This window comes from Pleurodeles waltl, chromosome 4_1 (genome assembly GCF_031143425.1).
Source record: "Pleurodeles waltl isolate 20211129_DDA chromosome 4_1, aPleWal1.hap1.20221129, whole genome shotgun sequence".
Lineage (NCBI taxonomy): Eukaryota > Metazoa > Chordata > Amphibia > Caudata > Salamandridae > Pleurodeles > Pleurodeles waltl.
Genome location: NC_090442.1, coordinates 327,248,458 through 327,273,360, shown reverse-complemented (window position 1 = coordinate 327,273,360; position 24,903 = coordinate 327,248,458). Strand labels below are relative to the sequence as shown.

At 44.7% G+C, this 24,903-nt stretch overlaps 1 protein-coding gene across 2 annotated transcripts in view; it reads left to right on the top strand.

The window, feature by feature from the left end:
- The window catches only part of ANO2 (anoctamin 2), a 1,564,866-nt gene that overhangs the window by 749,585 nt on the left and 790,378 nt on the right, over nt 1-24,903 (top strand). For both annotated transcript variants that reach the window (XM_069228438.1, XM_069228439.1), the window contains one exon: nt 8,373-8,437. In XM_069228438.1, the coding sequence (XP_069084539.1) occupies nt 8,373-8,437 (65 nt within the window). The remainder of the gene's footprint in view (nt 1-8,372; nt 8,438-24,903) is intronic.

Below are 24,903 nucleotides of genomic sequence, written 5' to 3'. Positions count from 1 at the left end.
GGGCCCCGCCGTCTCAAGAACCGCTGAACTGGGCCCCGCCGTCTCAAGCACCACTCCGCTGGGCCCCGCCGTCTCAAGAACATCTGAACTGGGCCCCGCCGTCTCAAGAACCGCTGAACTGGGCCCCGCCGTCTCAAGAACCGCTCCGCTGGGCCCCGCCGTCTCAAGAACCGCTCCGCTGGGCCCCGCCGTCTCAAGAACCGCTGAACTGGGCCCTTCAAGGCAAGACCCGCTGAACTGGGCCCTTCAAGGCATGAGGCGCTGAACTGGGCCCTTCCAGGCAAGAACCGCTGGCCCTTTGGCAGACGTGGCAGGGCAGGATCTATCTCGGGCAGGGCTGCAGGATGTCCTCTGGCCAACATGCCTCCTCCAGTGGCAGTGGGGTCTGTTATGGACTGTATGGACTGTGGCTTTGCACTCCCCAGGATGGCCCAGTGGGCAGGCCACCCACTGTATGGACTGTTTGGACTGTGGCTTTGCACTCCCCAGGATGGCGCAGTGGGCAGGCCACCCACTGTATGGACTGTATGGACTGTATGGACTGTGGCTTTGCACTCCCCAGGATGGCCCAGTGGGCAGGCCACCCACTGTATGGACTGTTTGGACTGTGGCTTTGCACTCCCCAGGATGGCCCAGTGGGCAGGCCACCCACTGTATGGACTGTTTGGACTGTGGCTTTGCACTCCCCAGGATGGCCCAGTGGGCAGGCCACCCACTGTATGGACTGTTTGGACTGTGGCTTTGCACTCCCCAGGATGGCCCAGTGGGCAGGCCACCCACTGTATGGACTGTTTGGACTGTGGCTTTGCACTCCCCAGGATGGCCCAGTGGGCAGGCCACCCACTGTATGGACTGTATGGACTGTGGCTTTGCACTCCCCAGGATGGCCCAGTGGGCAGGCCACCCACTGTATGGACTGTTTGGACTGTGGCTTTGCACTCCCCAGGATGGCCCAGTGGGCAGGCCACCCACTGTATGGACTGTTTGGACTGTGGCTTTGCATTCCCCAGGATGGCCCAGTGGGCAGGCCACCCACTGTATGGACTGTTTGGACTGTGGCTTTGCACTCCCCAGGATGGCCCAGTGGGCAGGCCACCCACTGTATGGACTGTTTGGACTGTGGCTTTGCACTCCCCAGGATGGCCCAGTGGTCATGGAGTCCCCTCGTGGATCTGGCGTCGTGTACTCAAGTGGCTGAGGTGCCCCCTCTTCCCTTCCCCCTGAGGTGCCTGTCCTATTTTCTTTCTGATGCCCCTGCAGTGTTCTCTCCGTGGAGTTCTTGTCGTGGGACTGGGCCTTGCCCCTTTGCACAGGACCCCTGTGGTCCACGGACAGTGGTTGGACTACATTTAGTAGCTGTGTATATTTTGTACATAGTTTATTTATTTATTGGGATTACTGGTGTCCATATTTCAATATATCTGCCCGTTTATGATCTCTTCTTTTGGTCTTTGCATTATTTCGGAGGGGGGAGTTTGTGGGTTGTGACAGTGATCTGTGGGAATGCATTGATGTGTGTGTTGTAGTGGGTATGGGTGGGTGGGTGTGTGCCGGTAATCTTTTCCCTCCCCTGTGTCGTAGGTGCAGTACTCACCGATGTCTTCCGCGCCGCCGGGCGTGCTCCTGGTATATGAGCAGGTATAGGAGTGCGGGGATGACCTGCAACTCTGGTTCCATACTGCCGGAATCTCGCGTGGAGTGCGTAGAGGTGAGCGTTTTCCAGTTCGTAGTCTGTTTCCGCCGTGTTTTTATCGGCGGTGCTCCCGCCCCGGAAAAGGTGGCGGATTGGTGGGTCGTGATAGGGTGGGCGGTACATTGTCTGCCGCCTGGCTGTTGGCGGGGACCGCCGCGCTGTTTGTTTGTACCGCCGTGGCGGTCGGAGTGTTAATGCGGCGGGCTGTGTTGGCGGTTCCCGCCAGGGTCAGAATTGCATATTTTGGACCGCCGGCCTGTTGGCGGCTTGGCCGCCGCTTTATCACCGACCGCCAGGGTCAGAATGAGGGCCTATATGTCCTATTTTAACCATACACTGCACCCTGCCCTTGGGGCTACCTAGGGCCTACCTTAGGGGTGCCTTACATATAAGAAAAGGGAAGGTTTAGGCTTGGCAAGTAGATACAGTTGCCAAGTCGAATTTATAGTTTAAAACTGTGCACGCAGACACTGCAGTGGCAGGTCAGAGACATGATTACAGGGCTACTAATGTGGGTAGCACAACCAGTGCTGCAGGCCCACTAGTAGCATTCGATTTACAGGCACTGGCACCTCTAGTGCACTTTACTAGGGACTTACTAGTAAATCAAATATGCCAATCATGGATCGACCAATTACATACAATTTACACAGAGAGCATATGCACTTTAGCACTGGTTAGCAGTGGTAAAGTGGTCAGAGTTCAAAAGCCAACAGCAACAGGTCAGAAAAAATAGGAGACAGGAGGCAAAAAGATTGGGGTTGACCCTGCAAAAGGGCAAAAGTCCAACAACCCCCACATGGCCCGGGGTGTCAGGGAAGTTCTGCCCCATCCCCTTATTCTATTTTTCCAAAACTTTTCTAGGACTCGGGGTCAAATTCCAGAATACTAAGACACCGGCATTAACATTCTTACAATGTTGCAGCCAGAAAGTGGGATCCCATGCTTGGGCTCATGGATCTATTGTAAATGGTCTTGGTCAATCATATAACTAGGGCCCTAGACATGCACAGTTTTCTAATCAATAATTTTACTGCAGATCTTACACTGACATTATCACTGATGTTATCACAGATGTCATGAGTGGTGTAATTTGTGGGGTAGTTAGCAGTGCATGGCGATGGTGCGAGTTATAGTTACGTTAAGGCACAAGTTATGGTTACTTGAAATAACTTTAACTATTACAGGTGAATTTCTATGATTTTGTATGTTTAAAATATAAGCCTATTCTACGTTTTTTTAAATTATATTTCCTAACTATAACGTCCCTGTAACCTTTGTGTTTTTTTCAGTGAATTTCAATGTCTTTTTTAACATAAAGTCATTTTCATTACAATACGTTATTCCAAGCACCACTGCGCACAGACTTTGGCCATGGAAAGCAGTGGTTAGCCACAGGGCCTGACCTCTGGCTAGGGCCTGCAGCCAAACCCTATAAACACCCAACCCCCGATGCGCATGGCCTTCAGTGGTAGTTGGTTCTGGACCCGACCCCTATAACCACCCAACCCTGTGCTGCACACAACCTTCTGCCAAGTGTAGTGGGGGTTAGCCACAGGACCAAGTCCAATAACCACCCAAGACCGCACTGCACATGGCCTTTGTCCATGCACAGTGGTAATTGGCATCAGGTCTGTGTGCTCCCCTCTCCTGGCCAATTTTTGCCCCCAGGTGTCACATCCCCTGGGACCCAGACGTCTATAATTTGTTTTGTGGGGAGGGGACCACACACCCCACAGATTTAACTTTGGTCATAAGACCTTAATTCACCTTTAAAAAGCCTGTGAAAATTCCCTTAAAAGCACAGTTAAATTGCATTTATGGCCACCAAATAAAAGCGAAAAATACACAAACCATAGCTAACACACCTGCTTTGCAAACCGTAACTTGCACATCAAATGCAGTTACAAAAAGCACCATGGCATAAGCTAAAGATGCAGATGCACCTAGTGCAGTATGATATTAATTATGATTGTTGATGGGGAGGACCGTCCTGACCCACGGGATGGCCAACATGACCCACTCAGGGTTCCTTTGAGCTTTCACCCAAGCACTGTGAGGAATAGTAATGCCCGTTAACACCCAGCCCTCTTTGAAAATGGATATTGGGCATGATCAGCATAGGTGCATAAAGTAGATTTTCGTAATATATGTTTTTCAACATTCATGTATCTTGAGCTGGATTTTCATATTTTGAGGTCCCCATGAGAATCCATGTGATCCAGGACCCATGAATCCTAAGACATTTTTTATATGTTAAATGTATTTGATTTATAGCTTCACATAGGTATGCTTGCTTTACCACTTTATACCGTGCCTTTAATTTTTTCCAAAGGAGTGCTCAGTCCACAGCATTGGCCAATGGTTGTCACAACTGAAATGTATCTGTCTGCCAGCCAATCAGGGTGGTTGGATTAGTGAATCTGACTACAGATCCTTCAATCCACTTGAAAATTAAATCTCTTTTGTCCAAGATCTCACCTTTATATGTTAAAATTGATGAGCAGGTTCTCGAAAGATTCCCGAATCTGTGGAGGTTCCACAAATTAATGGGCAAGATAACTCAATAAGTAAGTCCATTGAATCCCATCTGACACCAATTGCAATGCCATGTTCTCATCATCCTGCTTCATGCGTTTATTTTTTTAATGGATTTTCAGAACCTCTGCAAACGTATGCAACTGCACAGGATCTGCAAAATAATGATAAAGATCTATATTATGTAACAATTTAGAGTCTACCTGACACCAACTGAAGCACTAATTTTCAAACTAATGAACAGATTTACATTAAAGAAAGCAAAATCATACATTTAAGGTTTTTTCTATGTACATGAAAGTATGGTGTAACTCGATGCAATGCTTTTTTCTGTCAAAAGTTTCCTGGGGGAGTTAAAATGGAAAACTTAACTCAAAATGTTAAAATGTTGCCATGTTTGATACAAGCTTTCAGAGATCCATGCAGATGCTTTGATCTTTTCAATGGAAACTGACACCTAACCATAACAGTCATAACTGAAGACTTTGTAATATCGTTATGGCTTATTGAAATAATATAGTAAGTAAATTAAATTATGGACAGTTAAAAAGTGAATTAGTTTGATTGCTTGTCAGTCCTATTTCTAAGTGTTGTTTTGGCTGTCTGCTGGCAGTTTTAGTAAGGGGATTACCAGCACACCACAGTTGATGGCATAGGGCATCATTTAGAGTTTGTTGGGCGGTTTACTCCATCACGTGATGGATATCTCGCCTGCTGTATTAAGATCTCCGTAGCCTATTATGGCAACACAATACATTGGATGGGATATCCGTCACATTTGTGGCAGAGTAACTCTCTCCGCCATACTCTAAATCAGGCCCTTAGTTTTCTCTTGACATTCGCATCAACAATATGTTCCTGCATTCTTCCAATAACTTTGATGGACACTTGTCTGATCCACTTAAAAGGATTATAATCCTGTGCCAGGTGAGAAAAGATGACCAATTGTGAATCCCAGGCCTCCTCATGTGTGCCCCCCTTTCTGCCATCAAGTCACAGCAGGAAAATCTGTGCACAGTTTGAATTTTAATTCATTTTGCCAGATACAATAATTCCAACTGGTGTGCATCATATTTGGTGTTTAAAAATCAACTAAGTGGTAAATATCTGCTATGCGCTTTTGTGGAAAACTTGTATGCAATTTTCACTTTTTTGGCCATCCGCTTGAAGGTGTTACGAGGGGTTTATCACCAACCAATCACAGTCCATGACGACTTTCTCTAAGTGATTACATCACTGACTGTGCCTACTATTTTTCACTGAGCCTCTTCCTCATCATTCTTTACAAGCTCTCACCTATATTGGGCATCCAGGTGAAGGACGAAGAGGTTCTTATTATTTGTTCCCTGCTTTTGGCCAGAACCCCTGCCCAATCACCCTTTCCATATGCCTTCTTCCTACTCCTCCTGCCTCATATCAAAGCCTCAAAGTTAACTACCTCTTCCTTTCGCAGGAATGGCATTTTTATTTGCTACTGTTCAGTTCCATGTGCCCTGAAATCGCAGAGTGGAACCACTAACTCCTACTGTGGTGTTTGAGATATTCCTACTGCCCTCAATTGGATTGACCCATTATTGCAATGTCCATGGTACAATCTGGATTGTGTCAGCCTCTGCTTCTGGCTGCCTCACTACTGTATTTTGTGAGAGCTTTCTTTTAACACCACCTTTTATGATTCTATGTGGGCCACAGAGACCTGCTATTGTGTACATTTTGGGAAATATCTTAGGGCATGTCTCACCACTTGGGGGACGTCTAGACCTTCATACATATGTTTAACTGGATCACAAAGGCAGAACCATTGTTGACACAATGCATTCTTATATAATACTCCTGCCTAGGACTTCTCCTCTGTTGTTCCTGGATACACACTAAAAAGCATATACCACAACTGATTGCATACCGCCCATTCTCATTGCATGCTGCCTGCTACTACGATCGAGTGCTGGTTGTGTGGAGTGCTTTTCTGACTGAAATGTTCTGGATTTGAAGTGAGGATGATCTTCTGGAGAAGATACTGTGCCAGCCTGTACGTGTGTAACATCAAGTGAGGTGGTCCCTTAGAAGACAAATGCCAGGAGGAAAAAGCCTGTGGTATAAATAAATCTCCAGAGAATACAAGTAACAATAGCTTACAGAGTACAATCAGGATTCAAGGGAGGAGAATCAGGAATAACTCTGGCAAAATCCCAAACCTAATCCTGAGAATATTGTGACTCATCCAGCAGACATACTGCTGAGTTTAAACTGTGCTTTGTCCTGGAAGGAAATCTGTGAGCTTCAGAAGTGAAAAACCCCATCTTGCTTTGGGCTGAAAACACCCACCCACAAAGTATGGTGGCCATGATGGTTTAGGAAGCACAAGCTTCAACCAACACAGTTTACGCCTCTCCCTGAAGATCCTGATGAATAAAGAATGACCCCTCAGAAGCCCTGTGACCACGAGGGATGCTCTTGAACCAGCAGAGACTGTCACTGCATTGCTGGAGAATGGTATCAGTATGTTGGGACTCAACAACCGGGTAAGGAGCTGCACAGAGCATGTCTGCATCCACTGAAACTTCTCACAACAAAGGGGTGGACTGCTGTTCCAGATGATAATTTCCTTTTGGGTGGTTTTATCAGACCATGTACCACGGATGGTTACGTAATGCATATTTTTGAAGGTGGCTCTCTAAATCTCTTGTTTTGGTTCATTGAGCATATACCATATCTGGCTATATTATCACTTTCCTATTGATTATTTCCTAACACTCCATGATGGAGCAGATATCATGATGGGTTGAATAATGACGGCTCTTATGGATGAATCCCATGATTCATTTGAATGGTTGTGCCATACGCTCTTCACTGTTGGAGTATGGCTCATTGTATAATGTCCACTCCCCTGGTCTGATTGAATAATGCCAGTTCCTGTAGGTTACTCACTGCCACTCCTCAATGGACTCATATAATAAATACCATGGCTTATTGAATAATACCATCACATAATGCCAATTGCTATGGCATTAGTCCACTCCTTGCAGGAGAACTCAGAGCATATACCATGATGGGTTGCATAATCCCAATATCTACAAGTTGCACTATTGTATTTCCTACTTTGACCTTAGGGCACACAGAATCACTGATGGAAATGTGTACTCCCAGAGGATAGCTACTGTCACACCTGGGCACATCCTATGCTGTATTTTCAATGTGGCTTAAGCTGTATGATGCAGAGCACTCGAGAGGCCGTACGTTGCAGTATTCCCTGCTGTGTTTATTTGCTCACTCTTGACACATTCTTACGGAATTGTGCTGCTGCACACTTATTACATGATCCAAACAGTTGGTTAATCACACTTGACATTGAAGTACTACCCACACAGGCCACACTGCATTGACTCCTTTTCTATCCTCCAGTCGACAGCATCTAAAGAAAAACACCATACATCTTACTCCTTTTTGATTCGATTTCATGCATTGACACAGCAGGGAAACCTGAACAACATTGAAACACTAACTATATAGGTCACGTGACATACACCTCTTTACAAGGCATTCCTACGGGGTACCATGCTACATGTCTACAAATGGCTTTAACGCCTTGTTGGGCATGCGATGTGCTGTAAAAATGCAACCACACTCAAATACAGTAGAACAACGTGCTAATTATTAAAATAAAAGTTAAAGACGACATGTATTACAATTCCATATCATTCACACCCAGCATCGCCATCATAACTCAATGGGATAATTATTATTCGATATATTTCTTGATAATGGCCTAGTTTCATTTATGATACTTTGTTGTTCAGTTTGACGTTACATTCCTAACTCGGGTACGAATTGTCATTATCCACTTTTTTCGGGTGTTTACATAACCTCTTCGCTATAGCAATAAAGACAATAAAAACGAAGAGTATGGCTCTTAAGCTATTTCATACAAGATTGCCATATAGCATGGGCATTATAACACTGTCAGATCGTGTGAAAAATGTATGCTTCTTCAAAACTTTCTATTTTGTGCAGTTGCTATCCACATTCAGCAATGTTTGATTCTGTCCTGTGGTGCTTGCATGCGAATTAACAACTGTTATATTTAAAGAAAAAGCATCCATTTAACTGAAATCAATATAAACGATGTTTTTGTCTCTTTTAGTTGCTGCATCAAGAATGGGCGCGATATGGAGTATTTTACAAGTATCAGCCTATTCACCTCATAAGGTAATAACCGCGAGAGACTGGTGAGCGTAATCTTGGCCAGTTAACTTGATGGTTGGTGTTAAAACGAAAACAGAATTGAAATGTTGACGGTCACTGAAATATACATGTTGCTGCTATATTTTATATATATATAAGCTCAAGTTGCCATGCAGTGTAATAAGCCTACAAAATCAAACACAAATATTTTCTTTAGAACTTTTGTTTTCAAAATGATGTTATGTTACATATGGAACCTGATCACAAGTATCGGTGCTGCTTACTGCACCTGGCAAGTAACGTCGTCACAGGGTTCCTTATTTACCAGGCCCGATAAATAGCAACTGTTACGAGTTTCTGGGGAATAACATGCGGGTTTTGGTGTTTAATGCACCAAAGTCTGCATGGTACGGTAAAATATTGAGATATTTAACACATACGGACGTTTAATACTTTCTAACTCGTAATTCCGACCAATGCAACATGTAATCAGAGCAAACATCTGTTAACCACCTAACACTCCTTTGACTGAGTACTTCCAGAGCAGCCTCACTCTTCTTCGTAAAATCCTACTTAATTGCTCCCTACTTTGGTTCAAAAGGATCTTTAATACAATCAACTACGTAATTTAAATATTTCACAATTCGCAATCAATTATGAATTCCCTTGGTCTACTGCTGCCATCACATATTATCTATTAGCTCCTGCAAAACGGGGGTGGGAGAGAGGGACTTCTTGTTCAAAGTTAACAATTTGTAAAAGGAAATGCAAAGAGGCTATGGTAATAGAACCGGTAAATACATCTGCCTCTTAGTGTGTTCTCCAAGGTTGTGTCTTTCTACACCTCACAGCTACTCCAAACTCAGTTTGCAGGAGGGATTTGGAAGAAAACAAGACGATATCGCTTCTGAGGTTTTATTCAGTAAACACTAGAAAACTGAACATTTTAAACTTGTATTAGATAGATATCCAAACAGGGCGTGGATTGCCAAACGTGCCAGGAAGGACATTCTAACTTCTCAGGCCCTGTTCTTTTGTCAGTAAATTACAGTAGTGTTCTAAAGTGATTGGAGGGTGTCAAGGAGCACTCTCTAATGTAACTAAGTATACATGTTAGCATTTTCCTGTTGCAAATCTCCAGCTCTTTCTCTCTTGAGTGTCAGTTAAACGTGAACAATTTCCAGGAGATCCAGATTTAAGGCCTCATTAGGTCGCTGACCTTTTGGCCCGGTATTCTCTTTCCATTGAACAACTGCTAAAGTGGGGCAGTGATACATGACTGAGAATTGATTTCTCGATTAATTCCATGTTTTTCCCTAGTTTTTCATCAGGAGATTTCAATTGTTTTGAAAGGGCAAAGTCCCAGGGTGAAAAGCTCAGAATCCCTAAATCAAATCAAATCAACTTTATTCGAGTTCAGCTGGAATCATAAATCATATGTGCATGAAAGAAGAACATTAGTATATCATTTTTACAAAGTGATCTATAAAGCCATTTTTTTCCTGTGTTGCAAAACTTTACACAAATAGGTTGAGTAATTGGTAAAGAAGGTAACGTTTGTAAATACAAAAAAAGCAAGGTGACATTGCTTAAAATTCAGGTTGTGTAGAATTGGTATAAGGTTATCTTTCCTCAAATCATTTAAACATTTCCAAAAAATAGGATGTGGAAAATGCTTTTTATAAAAGTGCAATCACAAGGGCTATTAGATAAAAATGTTTGATCAATCATTTAGGGTAGGAAATGTCACAAAGTGGTGGAAAATATCCAAAAGCGGGTTGTTAGACTTTTCATCCTTGGCGTGGTCTCCCCTAACTTTTAGCCTCTGTTTCCCAGGTTGTTGATGTGTGCTGGACTCTGTTTTTGCTGTTTTTATTACTCTGGCCACTTTACCACTGCTATCCAGTGCTAAAGTGCAAGTGCTTCTATGTAAAACGTATGTGTAATTGGATTTCTATGATTGGCATATTTGATTTACTGGTAAGTCCCTAGTACAGGGACATCAAATGCTACTAGTGGGATTGCTGCACTGGCTGTGCCACCCACATTAGTAGCCCTGTAAACATGGCTCAGACCTGCCACTGCAGTGTCTGTATGTGCAGTTTTAAAATGTTGATTCGACTTGGCAAGTGCACCCACTTGCCAGGCCTAAACCTTCCATTTCCTTGCATGTAAGACACCCCTAAGGTAGACCCTAGGTAGCCCGATGGGCAGGGTGCAGTATATGTTTAAGGTAGGACATATACTAATGTGTTTTATATGTCCTGACAGTGAAATACTGCCAAAGTTGGTGTTCACTGTTGCAAGGCCTATCCCTCTCATAGGTTAACATGGGGGCTGCCTTTAAACATGATTAAAGTGTAGATTCCCTTTGGGAGCGGATAGACATGTGGAGTTTGGGGGTCTCTGAATTCACAATTAAAAAAAAACATCTTTTAGTAAAGTGGGTTTTGAGATTGTGTGTTTGAAAATGCCACTTTTAGAAAGTAGGCATTTTCTTGCTTAAACCATTCTGTGACTCTACCGGTTTGTGGATTCCTTGTCTGGGTCAGTTTGACAGTTGGGCTGTTTGCACCTCTCTCTAGACAGTGACTCAAAGGGAGCTGGGGTGTAGTCTGCATTTCCTGATGAGCCATCTGTGCTAGGAGGGAGGAGAATGGTGTGGTCCTTTACACCTAAAAGAGCTGTGCCTGCCATCACACTATGCAGTCTCCAACCCCCTGGTGTGTGTCTGGGGCCTGGCGTGGGCAAGGCAGGATCTCACAAACATAAGAGACTTCCCTTTGAAGTACACCTACTTCAAATGCCAAAATGGGTATAAGAAGAGCACCAAAACCCCTGAAAAGTTAGATCACTTCTGGACATCAAGCGGAAACTCTGCCTGGAGAAGACCTGAAGAGCTGAGGAGAAGTGCGTTCTCCCTGTGACTGTGCTCCGTGGAGCTATCCTGTAGCTGCTGCTTCTGCCTGGTGAAAGGGGACAAAGACTGGACTTTTTTGTGCATTCCTGCTTGTGAAGAAATCTCCAAGGGCTTGTCCTGAGCTTGCCTCCTGTTGTTGAAGTCTCAGGGCCATCAAAGACCTCCCCTGCCAGCATCTGAACTCTCTGCTGAGACTCCAGCCCTGCCAAGTGGTCCCCAATCCAGTTTCTGGGGCCTTGACAGTTGAAGCTGGCAGACCAAGATTGAAAATTCACACACAGACCGCCGTGCAGGTAAAATTTTAACCTACCTTCTGAGACACGGCTAAGAAACGATACGCTGCCGGCTTTACGGATGAAATCTACGCTCTTCCTGCATCGCAGCTGAAAGATCAATGCACACGGCTGGAGAAATGACGCACAATACCCGCTGACAGAGGCTGATAACGTTGCAACCCACATAGCGCGGTTTTGCTGATACCGTGTGGCAAGATTTTCAATGCAAATCTCGCTGGTTGTGGAAAAACAACGCAAAACCTGCCCGGACCCGAGGGTGGCTGTCCGGATCAACGCATCGCTCTCTTGTTGAGAAAAGAAACAATGCACGCCAACCCGACTGGAGGAGGAACGATGCACGGTCTCGCTTGCGGGTGAGAAATTGATGCCTCGCTGCACTTTTTCGAAGCACACTCGTCAGTGCGGTGTTATTTTGACGCTACCCAAGTAGTTTTGAACGCTAACAGTGTTATTACTGTTTTCTCAAGGATTTGAGACTCTTTTTGCTTTTTAATTCATAACTTGACTTGTGTATGGTGGATTTTTGTGGTTTTGGTCTTGTTTGTTTAGAGAAATATTTCCTATTCTTCTAAATTTGTGTTGTCATTTTGTAGTGTTTTCACTGAGTTACTGTGTGTGTTGTTACAATTACTTTACACCTAGATTCTGACATTAAGCCTGCCTGCTCGTGCCAAGCTACCAAGGGTGTGAGTGGGGGTTAGCTTAGGTTGATTCTCCTTTACCCTGACTAGAGTGAACGTCCTTGCTTGAACGGTGGTAACTTGACTGCCAACCAAAGACCCCATTTCTAACATGGGTACATTCAACTTGTGTTGAATTCATGCACATGCATTAAGTATGGTTGCAAGGAAAATGTAGTCAAAATCAATTTGTTCCTGGGAACACTCAGTTTGGTCAAGTTGGTTGACAACCTGGCTTCTTCAAACAGTGTGAAGCACATCTTATATAGATCTTTCCATGACACAGAATGCAATGTTTCGAGTCACTCAAAGAATTGCGGGTGCCCCAGATCACAATAGATCTGCTTATCATATCTCAACCAGGGTATTCGAAGAAATGCAGACACTTTAAGGCATTCGACAATCACCTTACAGTGTAGGATGGTGTCATCACTGGTCCAAGCTTTGAGCTATAATAGGATAGTGTGGGCCCATGGTATAGCAGCTAGAGAAAGCATCCCCAATTCTGAATGGCAAACTTGGGATGAACAACCCTGGGGTACAACCCTGACAATAAAGATCTAAAAAATGAATTCTCCACAGTCTGGAGAGAATTAGTATCACAGAAACCCCAAAGCTCAGCCCCAGACAGTGCTGTAGTCACACACTTCACCTTTTATATTGTAAGCATTTCATTGACTGGTTTATTTCTGAGTTTATGAGCAAAAATGGCCAGAGCAGTAGTTGTTTTTACAAAATCAAGTTTCCTTGCATTAATTACAATCTTCCATGACCCACTCTGTGCAAACATGACCCCCAGGTACGAAAAAGAGGAAGTGCACTTTAGCTTGGTGGTATTAATATACGAAACACAGCACCTCACTTTGCCCCTCCTGCACTTCATCACAAATGTCTTATCCATATTAGTAAATAAGCCCAACTCCTGCATGTACTCTGTAAAAGAGATCAACAAATGTTGCAAACCAATAGGGGTACAGACCATAATCATGGCATTGTCCGAATAAAGGAAGGCAGGACCCTGATGCTGGTCTATTTGGGTGCTGTCCTTGCACCTTTTAACCAACACTGGTCCCAAGTTATTAATATATAGAGTAAATAAGAAAGGGGCAAGGATGCATCTCTTTCTCACCCCCCCCCCCACTCTACTGTGAATGGTGACTTACGTTCTCCTCTCAGGCCATACCGCACTCTAGCTCTACTTCCTGAGAACAAGTCTCATACGAACAGAATTATAGAAGATTCTACACCTAACTCTTCTAAAATGGACCACAATTTGGCGTAATGAATGCAATCAAATGCACTCGATAAATCTGCAAAGACCAGGAACAGATTGCCTTTCCTGCCTAGTATATGCTTACCAATTAGCAAATTCATATTTAAACACTGTTCAATCATCCCTAGGTCATTGGTTTTCCAATTAAATGTTTTTGCTTTCTGACCACTCCTCTAACCTTTCCAAAATAGTCCTGCCCACAACCTTTACCAGGCAATCAAGTAGGAAGATCGGGCAGAAGCAGGAGGGATTCTCATGATCTCCTTTTATATAGATCAGAACAATTAAGGATTCCGACCATGTGCTCAGAAACCCTTAATTTCCACATGCGTCCCTCCCACTCTGCCCAGAATGGCCAACTAGGCAGTGGATGGCCCACCAGTCACACCTAAGCTCTCTTTGTCTGTGGCTGTCTAGAGATGTTACCCCATCCCGGACGTGTATTGCAAACAGGCAGTGGGCACCAAATGACTAAAGTAAGAAAATGCCAACTTTCTAAAAGTGGTATTTTTAGAACTGCAATTTAAAATTTGACTTCACCATAATTTATGATTTTAAATTGTGTGTCCAGAGACATCAACCTTGACAAACATACCACTTCCAGATTCTGAATTACACTTATAAGATGTAATAAGGCAATCCCAATGTTATTATAAGGGAGATATAGGCCTTGCAATAGTGAAAAACGAATATGGGAGTTTTTCACTACCAGGGAATATAAAGCTTAAAAGTAAATTTCCTGCCTTTTTACATGCATTACAGCCTGCCCTGTGGGTCACATAGGGCCTACCTTAGGGGTTACCTATATTTATAATAAAAAGGGAAGCTTTAGGCTTGGCAAGAGGTTTATCTTGCCAGGTCCAAGTAGCAGTGTAAACTGTACAGACACACTCTGCAATGGCGGGCACAAGACATGGTTAAGGGGCTACTTAAGAGGGTGGCACAATCAGTGCTGCAGACCGACTAGTAGTATTTTATTAATGGGCCGTAGGCACATGTAGCGCTTTTTACTAGGGACATATAAGTAAATTAAGTATGCCATTTGTGTATGAGCCAATGTTATCATGTTTTAGGGAGGAGAGTTCAAGCACTTTAGCGCTGGTTAGCAGTGGTAAAGAGCACAGAGTCCTAAAGACAGCAAAAATTAGGTCAGAAAATTGAAGGAGGCAGGCAAAAGTCGGGGGAAGACCGCCCTAAAGCTGTCATTTCTCACACTTAGAATAGACAAAAATTAAATGTATAACTCACTTAGAACATAACTTCAAATACATTAAAACAATTACATTAAATACACTTTTATTATGCCCCAATGACCATTATTATGTTTTTTGGACACTTCCATGAGAGTGACAACAGTAGGTCCACTCAACAAGGAGAAGCTCATTAAATGCCCCAATGACCATTATTATGTTTTTGAGACGCTTCCATGAGAGTGACTTCAACAGGTCCACTCGACAATGAGAAGCTCATTAAATCAAGTGAGACACATTCCTCATAAAACACAATATGCCAGATAGCACCATACGGGCTTCTTGATATAAGTATTACCCTCGTTATCCTGCCACTAAATTTAGGGCAACCACAACACATCTGCGTATAAGACCTCTTTAGTATTATGTGGGTCAAAAAGAACCCTAAAACTAAAGTATACATCATCTAGTGATTGACATCAGTGCATCAAACAGTACACATAGTTTAAAACAGCCCATCTGGCCACTTCTTGTGACTCCTGGAAGCACAAAGAATCCTAAATGCATAATGCTCTACAACTCTCAGACACCTAGTAGGGGATCTTTTGAAGGAGCTAGACATAAAAGATGCAATTTACAACAGCAATTCATTAAATATTCCTTCAGGAGTCAATTATGATAGTTTCAGTTACATTTTAAAATTGTATTTATCATTAGCTTTAAATATTTCCCTTACTAGTCAATTACAGAACATTGAATAAAGTGTTCCACAACCTATCTCTATTCTAGTGTTCTAAATCAGTAAAAATAAAACAATAGCAAAAGAAACAAGATTTCAAGAGGCAGCCTAGTCAGTGGAGCTATCAGTACTCATAAAGAATACTGTAACAGACTCTGATAGAGAATAGTCTTGAGAGAAAGCAAAGCCTGTCTAAGTCTTGCAGAGAGAATGAATCTGAATCTGAACACATGAGAGCTAAGAGCGTGTGTGCACACTGGTATCACTTGTGCTCACTATCACTACTTGTTCTTTCCCTGGGGCATTTTCATGATACACGTTTCATCCAAGGTATTAGACAGCTAAATCATATGCAGCGGAAATCGGGAGACAAGATCAGCTTCCGAAGAGATGGTAACTTTTAACAAAGACAGTCATACTGCAAGATACATTTGATAACATTTTAACATAAGTTGTAAGTATGAATGATTTTCAAACTTATCTTGGTCTCTGTGAGAAAAGACACTTATGTAAATCTTGTGAATGAATAAACTTAGGTCATTCTGGTTCTCATACATTGTTTCGGCACTCAAGCCTATTAATAAAGAAGCAAGTTTCAGATTAGTTTAGCAAGTCTTTTAGTTCCAAAACAGGTCAAATGACTGAAAAGAAAAAAAATAATAATATAGCTTTTTTTGTTAGCGTAGAAAGATTGCATCAAGCAAAGGCTATGAAAATGTTGTGATTGAAACATTTCTACTGAATTAAACTTTGGCCATCATTATGATCTTGGCGGTCTGGGCCGCCATGCCAGCAGTGGCGGGAAATACCAACATCCGGCATAGTGGCCCAGACAGCTATATAATGTCCCGCCCAAAATCCCATGGCGGAATACACCGCCACTGCCAGCGGTAATGATGGCGGGGGCGGTGTATTCCTATCTGACAGGGCAGCAATACAAGCAGTGCTGCCCTCCGGAGAATGATACCCATTCCGCCAGCCGTTTCCTGGCAGAAAGGATGGCTGAATGGGTATTGTGGGCGGATTTGGGGGCCCCCTGGGGGCCCCTGCACTACCCATGCACTTCGCATGGACAGTGCAGGCGCACCTGTGCAGTGCCCCATCGCGCAGGTCGGGCATAGAGGCGCTGGCAATGTCCCGGCCAGGAATTCTGCTGGGCCGGCGGGCGGAAACAATGTTTATGCCCGCCGGCCCAGCAAAATGTTTATTATGAGGCATGCAGGATCCCAGGGGGTCTGGCGGTCAATGAAATGACCGCCGGCCTGAACACAGCGGTGAAAACCGCTGTGTTCTTAATGAGGGCCTGTGTTTGAAATTTGATAACATTAGCAAATGATGCAAGTCAAGAAACTTTGAGTCATGTACAGTTTAGAAACGAAAGTGCACATTTAAAATGCAGCTTTTGGTTAGGCCTAGATTTCACTAATATAGGTCATTAATTAAAGGGATTTTATTTTTAGGGAAAATAGTCAGTAAATGCTTCCTTCTGATGGTTTGGAACCATCACAAAATTACAATCACAAATTTGTTTTTCAGAGTGCACTTTCATATTCTTCTTCAGTATGTTGTCTTTTCCTTTTAAGGTTTTCCCTTTCTCTCAATGTCTAATATTCTTCATTCAAACTGTCACCCAATTCCAAATCTTTCTTCATTCTTTTATACATTTTTCTTTCTCTCTTCTTTATCATGATCATTTGTATTGCCTTGTATATTGTTAGGATAGGAAGGAAACAAGCTACTACTGTTAATACAGGAACTAATATTGTGTTAATAATTTCTCCTCCTATTCCCTTAAGCCAACTAGATACTGTGGTGAAATCTTTTGTAAAGCTTTGAACTATACTTGTAGTTTCTAGAGGTTCAAGATCAAGCTTTAAAATTGGTTGCATACTCTGCAGTCTTTCTAGTATCATCAGGTATGTTTGTGCAACAATTTTCATACTCCGTCTTTCTCAGCTAGTAAGATATCTAATGCATAGCAGTTCTTCAAAACCATAGATCTAACTCGTATAAGTTAAGTGTTTTCTACTAATAAAGCTCCAGAGGTAGTAGTTGCTAATCTATAAACTACTGTTGTAAGCCTTCTTATTTTCTCATCATTTAAAACTACTTCTACAGCAGGTGTAATTGCTCCAAATATGGCTCCCACTAACTGTGTTTCCTCTTTCACACTTGTGTATATGCAGGGGTCTTTGTTAATACATCTAAATTCTATAGATTTTTTGAAAAAGTGAGCCTAAATAACAAATACCCTCTTCATAAGTAGGCATTCTAAAGTATGCATTCTCTCCACATATAAAGTACGCTCTAGGTATTGTAGGATCATGTTCTTGCAAAATTAGCCATGCTCCTTCAGATAATTCAAACACGTTCACAGTCACTATTTCCCACTGGTGTCTTTCTCCCATTTTAAACACACATACTTTCTCTTTGTATCTTTTATCTAATTTAAGCTTAGCAACAGAAATGTTCCTTCTAAATACATCTTATTCTTTTTTTCCATACATTCTTCTGAACATCTTTTATCTTTTAAGTACTTCTTGCAAATTGCTCATTACTCTCTTCTAACATTAGAATAAAAACTTGAATTCATTAAGCGTGTCATGGGCTTTAACAGTGTTTAGAAGACAAAATGGTCTAAAGTAATGCCATGTAGTCTCCATTTCCCTAGCTAGCTTGTGGGTGTACATTCCTACTTTTGATTAGTGGAACTTTAGAAAGTACCATGTCAAGGTTTGAGGAATAGTACTCAAAATGTCATTGCCTATATACTAAACTAAGTAATATTCTACAGGAAGTTGAATAAGAAAATTGAATATGTTGGTAGGAAAGGGGTGAGTGTTTAAAAAGTTTTGGCACTCCATCTATCATCCTTTTGTGTTGCTAAGTTGCCCTAAGTGGCCAGGGTTTGCCCAGACCTGGGTCCCTTGCTCACTGTGCCATTGGATTCAAGCTAACCTGGCTGATGAGGGGTGATACCCTGAAACTGGTCCCAGGATGCTTGTTTCTAGTCCAGAGTGGACCTGGCCTGGCAGCTTGGGTTGGACTGCTCCCAGGGAGAGCAGGGTCAATATGGATTTGCATATGGCTTGGTCCAAACTGAGGCGGCATGGTGAGCAACAGAATGATATGTTTAACCCAGATCTGTAACTGGGGTGAATGCTTGAAAAGTTTCAGCACTACAGCCATCCTCCTTTTGTGTTGCCTATGTTGGCAAGAAACCCTTTCATCTGCAGAGGATGACGTGTGTACAGCCATATAAGTCATTTATGTCAATAGCCTTTGTGTGTGCTTGAATTAGTCTAAAGTAAACATTCACTGAGTAATCTTCATTCATGTAATCTAGAAATGACGTCTTCAGCTCACCTTCCTCTATACTTGGTTTAAATATCTTATTTATGTATTCTACTTCAGCCTTTTCTGTGTCAGGTGCAAAGTGTATAACTAACACTATTGCTACTCCTACCAAACTATAAGTGGAAGTAAAGTCCCTAAACATGTTTTGCACCTAGTTATATCAGCATTACAAATGTTTCTCTACAGTCAGATCTACTATAAATAAAAAAAATTGCCACATCTCTTGTCAAAGTTGAACAATATCCCTTTTTCATGTTCATTTTTCTTCTTTTTTTAAAAATATTTATTTATAGTTTTATAAAAACAGCATACAACAAAAGCAGGAAATACCCACTTCTGCCTTAACGGTTATAACTCAGAGACATTTAAGCAATGGTGTATCCTCAGCGCTAAAAAAATTTCCCCATGTCTCAAATCTCAAAAGTTCTCAACATTCAAACTGAGTTAGTCCAAAGAGGAGTGTTCAGTTATGTGTGCAGCAGTCCCCTGCCAAGAAATCCTGGCAGGTCGTCAAGCTCAAGGGCTGGACTCTAAACATATAAGGCAGAGAGGGAGAACAGAAATCCTAACACAAAGAAAGAAGGATAGGAGGAAAGAGCCGGGAGGAGCGATCCATTCTCTCAACAACCATTCCACCTGATTTCAACCAATAAAAGCGGGAGCAGCACTCAACAACTCAATATTCCCATCCGTGTCAGGCTCTTCAGACAGGCATAGATTCGAAGTATAATCGCAGAGGCGCCCAGATGTCTCGTGGCCTAGAGCCGGCCAGCATCAGCTCCCAGTAAGTCGTTAATTGCTCCTGGCAATATGCAGCATCTCGCAGCCAATCCGAGGCCCGAGGAGACCGAGCCCGGCCCCAGCAAATTGCCACCCTGCGCTTATCCAGCAGCAACATCATGCCAGCCAGGTGTCGCATCGCAGTCTGCACTCCACTCATCTCACCCAGCAGCGCCATCACGGGAGACAGAGAAATCTCCTGACCAATCATCTCAGAAATTGCACAGAAAACTGTCTTCCAGTAAGCATACACCTCCGGGCAGGCCCACGTCAAGTGCAGAAAATCAGCAGCAGGGGCCCGGCATCTCACACATATGTCATCCGCCCATAGTCCCATAGCACATAGACCTCGAGGGGTGTAATACAGACGGTGCAGGAATTTAAAATGTATAAGGAGTAACCTGTAGTTGGGCAACAGCTCTTTCATATGCGCACAGCACGCTCTCCAAACATCCTCTGTAATGCTCTCCCCTGTATCCCTCACCTACTTCACCCTTGCTGACAACCCCGTCTTCTCCCCTTGCTCCTGTACACAACCATATAGCTTTGTGATAAGCCTCTTAGGAGACTGCGCACTCCACAGTGCCTCCAGTGCACTGCAGGACGCCGGGGCCGCAGGCGAGCCGGGAAAGTGAGCGCGCAGCATGGCACATAGCCGTAGAACATGGAAGCGGTGAAGCACAGTGGCATGTCTATCGCCCAGGACCTCCCCGGGGGACATCAATCTATCTTCAACAAACCAGTCTTCCAGAGTTGTCAAATCAAAAGCCTGAAGGAAGCTCCGGAGCTGCGAGTCTCGAAACATCATCTCATCACCCGCAGCCGTCACATGCATAGAGGGCGCAAACAACACATTCGTTCCAGAACGCTTCAATATGTTTGACCAGGCCCAGACTGTGGAAGCCACCATATCTATGCCCGAGGCCGAGCCCTGTCCAGACAGCCCAACACTCGTTCAAGACCGTCAGGCCACACCGCATCGCTTTCAGGAGCCAGGTGCGGAAGATATTGGATCGGTCTGATCCAATAGTACGCAAATAGGGCCTGCGCACAGTAATAGGATAGCTCCAAATCAGGGGTTGCGAGTCCTCCCATCTCAAATGGCAGCACTAATGTTTTCCAAGCTATGCGGGGTTGACCCCCCGCCCACACCAATCGGATCATCGCGGAACGAAGTCGCTGTAAGAAACTAACCGTAAGTACCAGCGGGAGGTTAATTAACAAATACAAGAATTTGGGTAATACAATCATCTTTGCCACTGCAATCCGCCCAGTCAAAGACAATGGCAATGAACGCCATACTGTAATTCTGTCCTCTAGCTAAGCCATGGCTTTACCATAATTGGCCAACCAGAGCGTCTCCACATCACAGCTCAGCCAAAGACCTAAGTATCTTACAGGCCCATCTGCCCACACAATGGGATATCGGGATCGCCATTCGGCCGTTCCAGACGACAGAGGTAACACAACCGACTTAGTCCAATTTATTGCCACTCCAGAAATACCTCCAAACCTGACAATCTCATCCAACATCACGTCTAAGTTGCGTGCAGGGTCGCGCACATACAGTGCCACATCGTCGGCATACATGGAAATCAGAATCGCCCTCTGGCGGAACGGCCCGCTGTGATGCTGTCTCAAAAAAGCCGCCATAGGCTCCATTGCAATTGCAAAAAGCAATGGCGACAGGGGGCATCCCTGCCTGGTTCCGCGCGCCACCGCGAAGGGCTCCGACACACATCCGTTCACCCGTAAGCGGGCCACCGGCTGCGAATATAATAAGCATATCCAATTCACAAAATGTCTGCTCATTCCCACCCTTTCCAGAAGCGCAAACAGGTATTGCCACAACAATGAGTCAAATGCCTTAGTGGCATCGAGAAACACCGCTGCAGCCGCCTCATCAGCGGAAACTGAACCAGCAACTGCAAAGAATGTGCGCGTGGACCGCCCCGAAATGAACCCCGACTGATCCTGCAACACCAGTCTCGTCATAAGGGGCTGCAGCCGGGCCGCTATCATCTTAGCCAGTATCTTGTTATCAATATTAATCATCAATAGAGGTTGATACAAATCACAGCTAGCTGCAGCCTTACCCGGTTTGAGAATCGTGACAATAAGCGCCTCACGCAGAGAGGCCGGGAGAACACCCTCCTGCAGGGCCTCATCATACACCGCCAGCAGATAGGGCACCAGTATTTCAGCATATTCTTTGTAATACGCCGGTGTCAACCCATCCAACCCAGGGGCCTTGTCTCCTGGAAGGCTCCTAATTGCAGCCTTTACCTCTTCTATAGAGAAGGGAACATCAAAATATTCCCTATGCGCCCTGTCAAACCAGAGGAGTGTAATGTCCGAGAAATATCTCTGAATCACCTCCTCAGGAACCACAGAGGGGGCAGAATAGAGGTCCCGAAAAAATGCAGTGAAGACCCTCAAAACCTCAGACGTACCCGCCACTCGCTCCCCACTCGGGTCATCCATCTTGGTCACGTAGCTGCTAGCCCATGGCCTGCAGAATAAACTCGCCAAAGTGCACCCAGCTCTGACGCCCTCTCCATAGCGCCTGGCCCGTGCAAACTTCCCTAAGAAATGTAATTCTCTCAGAGAGGCCTCCTCGTACGCAGAGACCGCAGGCCGCAAGGCTGCCAATGTATCTCCCGACCAGTCTTACACCAGCATGGTCTCCAGATCAGCAATCTGGCCCTCTAATTCTGCCAGTTCGCGCCGCAGTGCACATAATACACCATGCTGCTTTGAAATACACATCCCGCATACAACCACCTTAAAGGCTTCCCACAGCGTGCCAGCAGACCCCACCGAGCCCGCGTTCTGTTCAAAATAAAGATTAATGTCTCGGCGCAGCTCCTCACGAAATACCTCATCTCTATGCGCCACTATTGGCAGCCTCCAAACATAAGTCTGTGCTGGCCCACCAGGTATCTCCAGCTCCGCCCGCACCGGGGAGTGGTCCGACAGTGTACGAGCCAAATGGTCAATGGAACGGGTCCATAAAGCCACATCACGCGGGCCTATCCAGCGATCGAGGCGCGACCAACTATTATGCACGTAATTTATACAAGTGCCCTCCCGGACCGCAGGATGTCTCATTCGCCACAGGTCAACCAACGACAAATCCTCCATTACTGCGGACAAGACACGAGCAGCGGCAGAACGCTGCACCCAAGCCTCACTTTCTCTATCAAGAACAGGATCAAGGGTCACATTAAAGTCCCCTCCTCATATCACCGCTCCTCCCCCAGAGACTCAATCAATCGCCAGAACTCACTGAAGAACTCAGGGTCATCTGTATTGGGTCCATACACCGACGCGAGGCGGCACAGCTTATCCATCAACACCCCACTGAGCAATACATACCGTCGCATCGGGTCAACAATCACCTTACTAGTACGCCACTGTAACCCCTTTTGTATCAAGATCGCTGCGCCTCTAGCATACTGCGAATACACAGAGCCATGGCACTCCCCACCCATCCCGCCTTTAAGTAATGCAAGGTGTTCTCCACCAGGTGCGTCTCCTGTAACATGGATATATCTATGTTCTGCCTCTTAACGTAAGCCGACATAAGGCGCACCTTCCATCTGTCATTCAAGCCACGCACTTTCCATGTTTAGCAACGAATCAAAGACACTCTCATCGGTGTCATCTCATACAGCAGAAGTCTATCGTTCCTCCATCCCGGCTAGCCTCCCTCATCCACAGAACACAGAAAGAAAAGCAGAAAAAGCCGAGTGTCAACAGACCCAAAAACTCCACCACCCCCCACCCACACCGACCCCCCAAACGGGTCAAATGCATATCCCTCCCCCCAAAAATCACAATCCAAACATGTGAATAGTAGGGACTCATCCAGAGGGCGAAAGCTAACCGCCCAACCCGCCCACTAATGGCAGGAAGGGCAGGCAGGGGGCCCAACGCAAAAGGAGTGTCTTCAGGACGGACGGCACAAAAGTATCTCACGGCCAAATACAGCGGCACGTTCTCTGCTAGAAGGCCTCCATGTCGATCAGTCATTGTCGCTCAGCGACTCCCTCTCAGCGGCTCGGTTCTCCGCAGGCGCTGCTTCAGGCCTCCGTGGGAGGGACTTAGCATATCTCGCTGCCTGCTTGGGATCCGTAAAGAATTGAAGAGACCCACTGTGCTGCACCTTGACCTTCGCCGGGTATATAAGCGAAAAACTAGCAGCCGTTTGGGCCAGAGAATGCTTTACCGGCAAAAATGCCCTGCACGCCGCCTGCACGCTAGGGGTGTAGTCCGGAAAGAAGTTCAATTCAGTGTTTTTATAGACCACTGGGCGGCGCTCCCTGGCCAGTCTCAGAATCGTGTCCCGATCCTGATAATTTAGGAGTCGGATGATAATAGGACGCGGGGGTCCCAGGCAGGGACCGCGGCCCCAACGATCTGTGCGCCCTCTCCACCACCAGTAAGCGGGACAACTGACCGGGAAAAAGATCGGACAACATTCCCTCAACAAAGTCCTCTATTCTGCCCATGTCTGTGGATTCGGGAAGTCCTATCAGTCTGAGGTTATTCCAGCGCAACCGGGCCTCCAAATCTTCATTTTTAGCCCGGATGACCTCCAGCACCCTCTCCATACGCAGCAGCTGCTCACTCTCCCCTCGCTGCGCGTCCTCCAGCCCAGAAGTACGCACCTCCAACTGGTCAAGACGGGAGTCATGCTCGTCCACCTGAGTCTTAATGCGATCAAGTTGCTCTGTCACGTGGTCTAGCTTCCCATCTATGTTCATTTTTCTTCTTGAACTAGTCTTTTCTTTTAAATGGTTTTACTTTTTTAAAAACACTTGTTAATGATAATATTTTCACATTGATAATCATTATCCTACTCTGTTCTCTTCTAAAATGTTATCTCTACTCTTCAGCTGCTCCCTCAGAACTCAGTACTCTTCTTCTTATCTTCTTTTACAATCAGTTTTTATTAGTCTTTTTATTTCATAAGCAGCTCAAGTAATATCTCATCCTTTTATTTCTCAGTTTTCGAATTGTCAGTTCAATAGTGTTTTTTTAATCAGGGAATTTCAAGGAGGCTCCGGCAGCTCTTTGCTCCAAAACTTGGCTCAAATAATATGTCCATTCAGGTGGCGATTATCTTCGACCTGGTACTCTAGATCTTTTTGATCTCCTGAGTGTGTTCGGTTCTTCTGTATCTCTTATATCACTTGTTTCTGCTTCTTCTCTGATTGTTGGTGGTATTGATTCAGCTGACACATTCAATC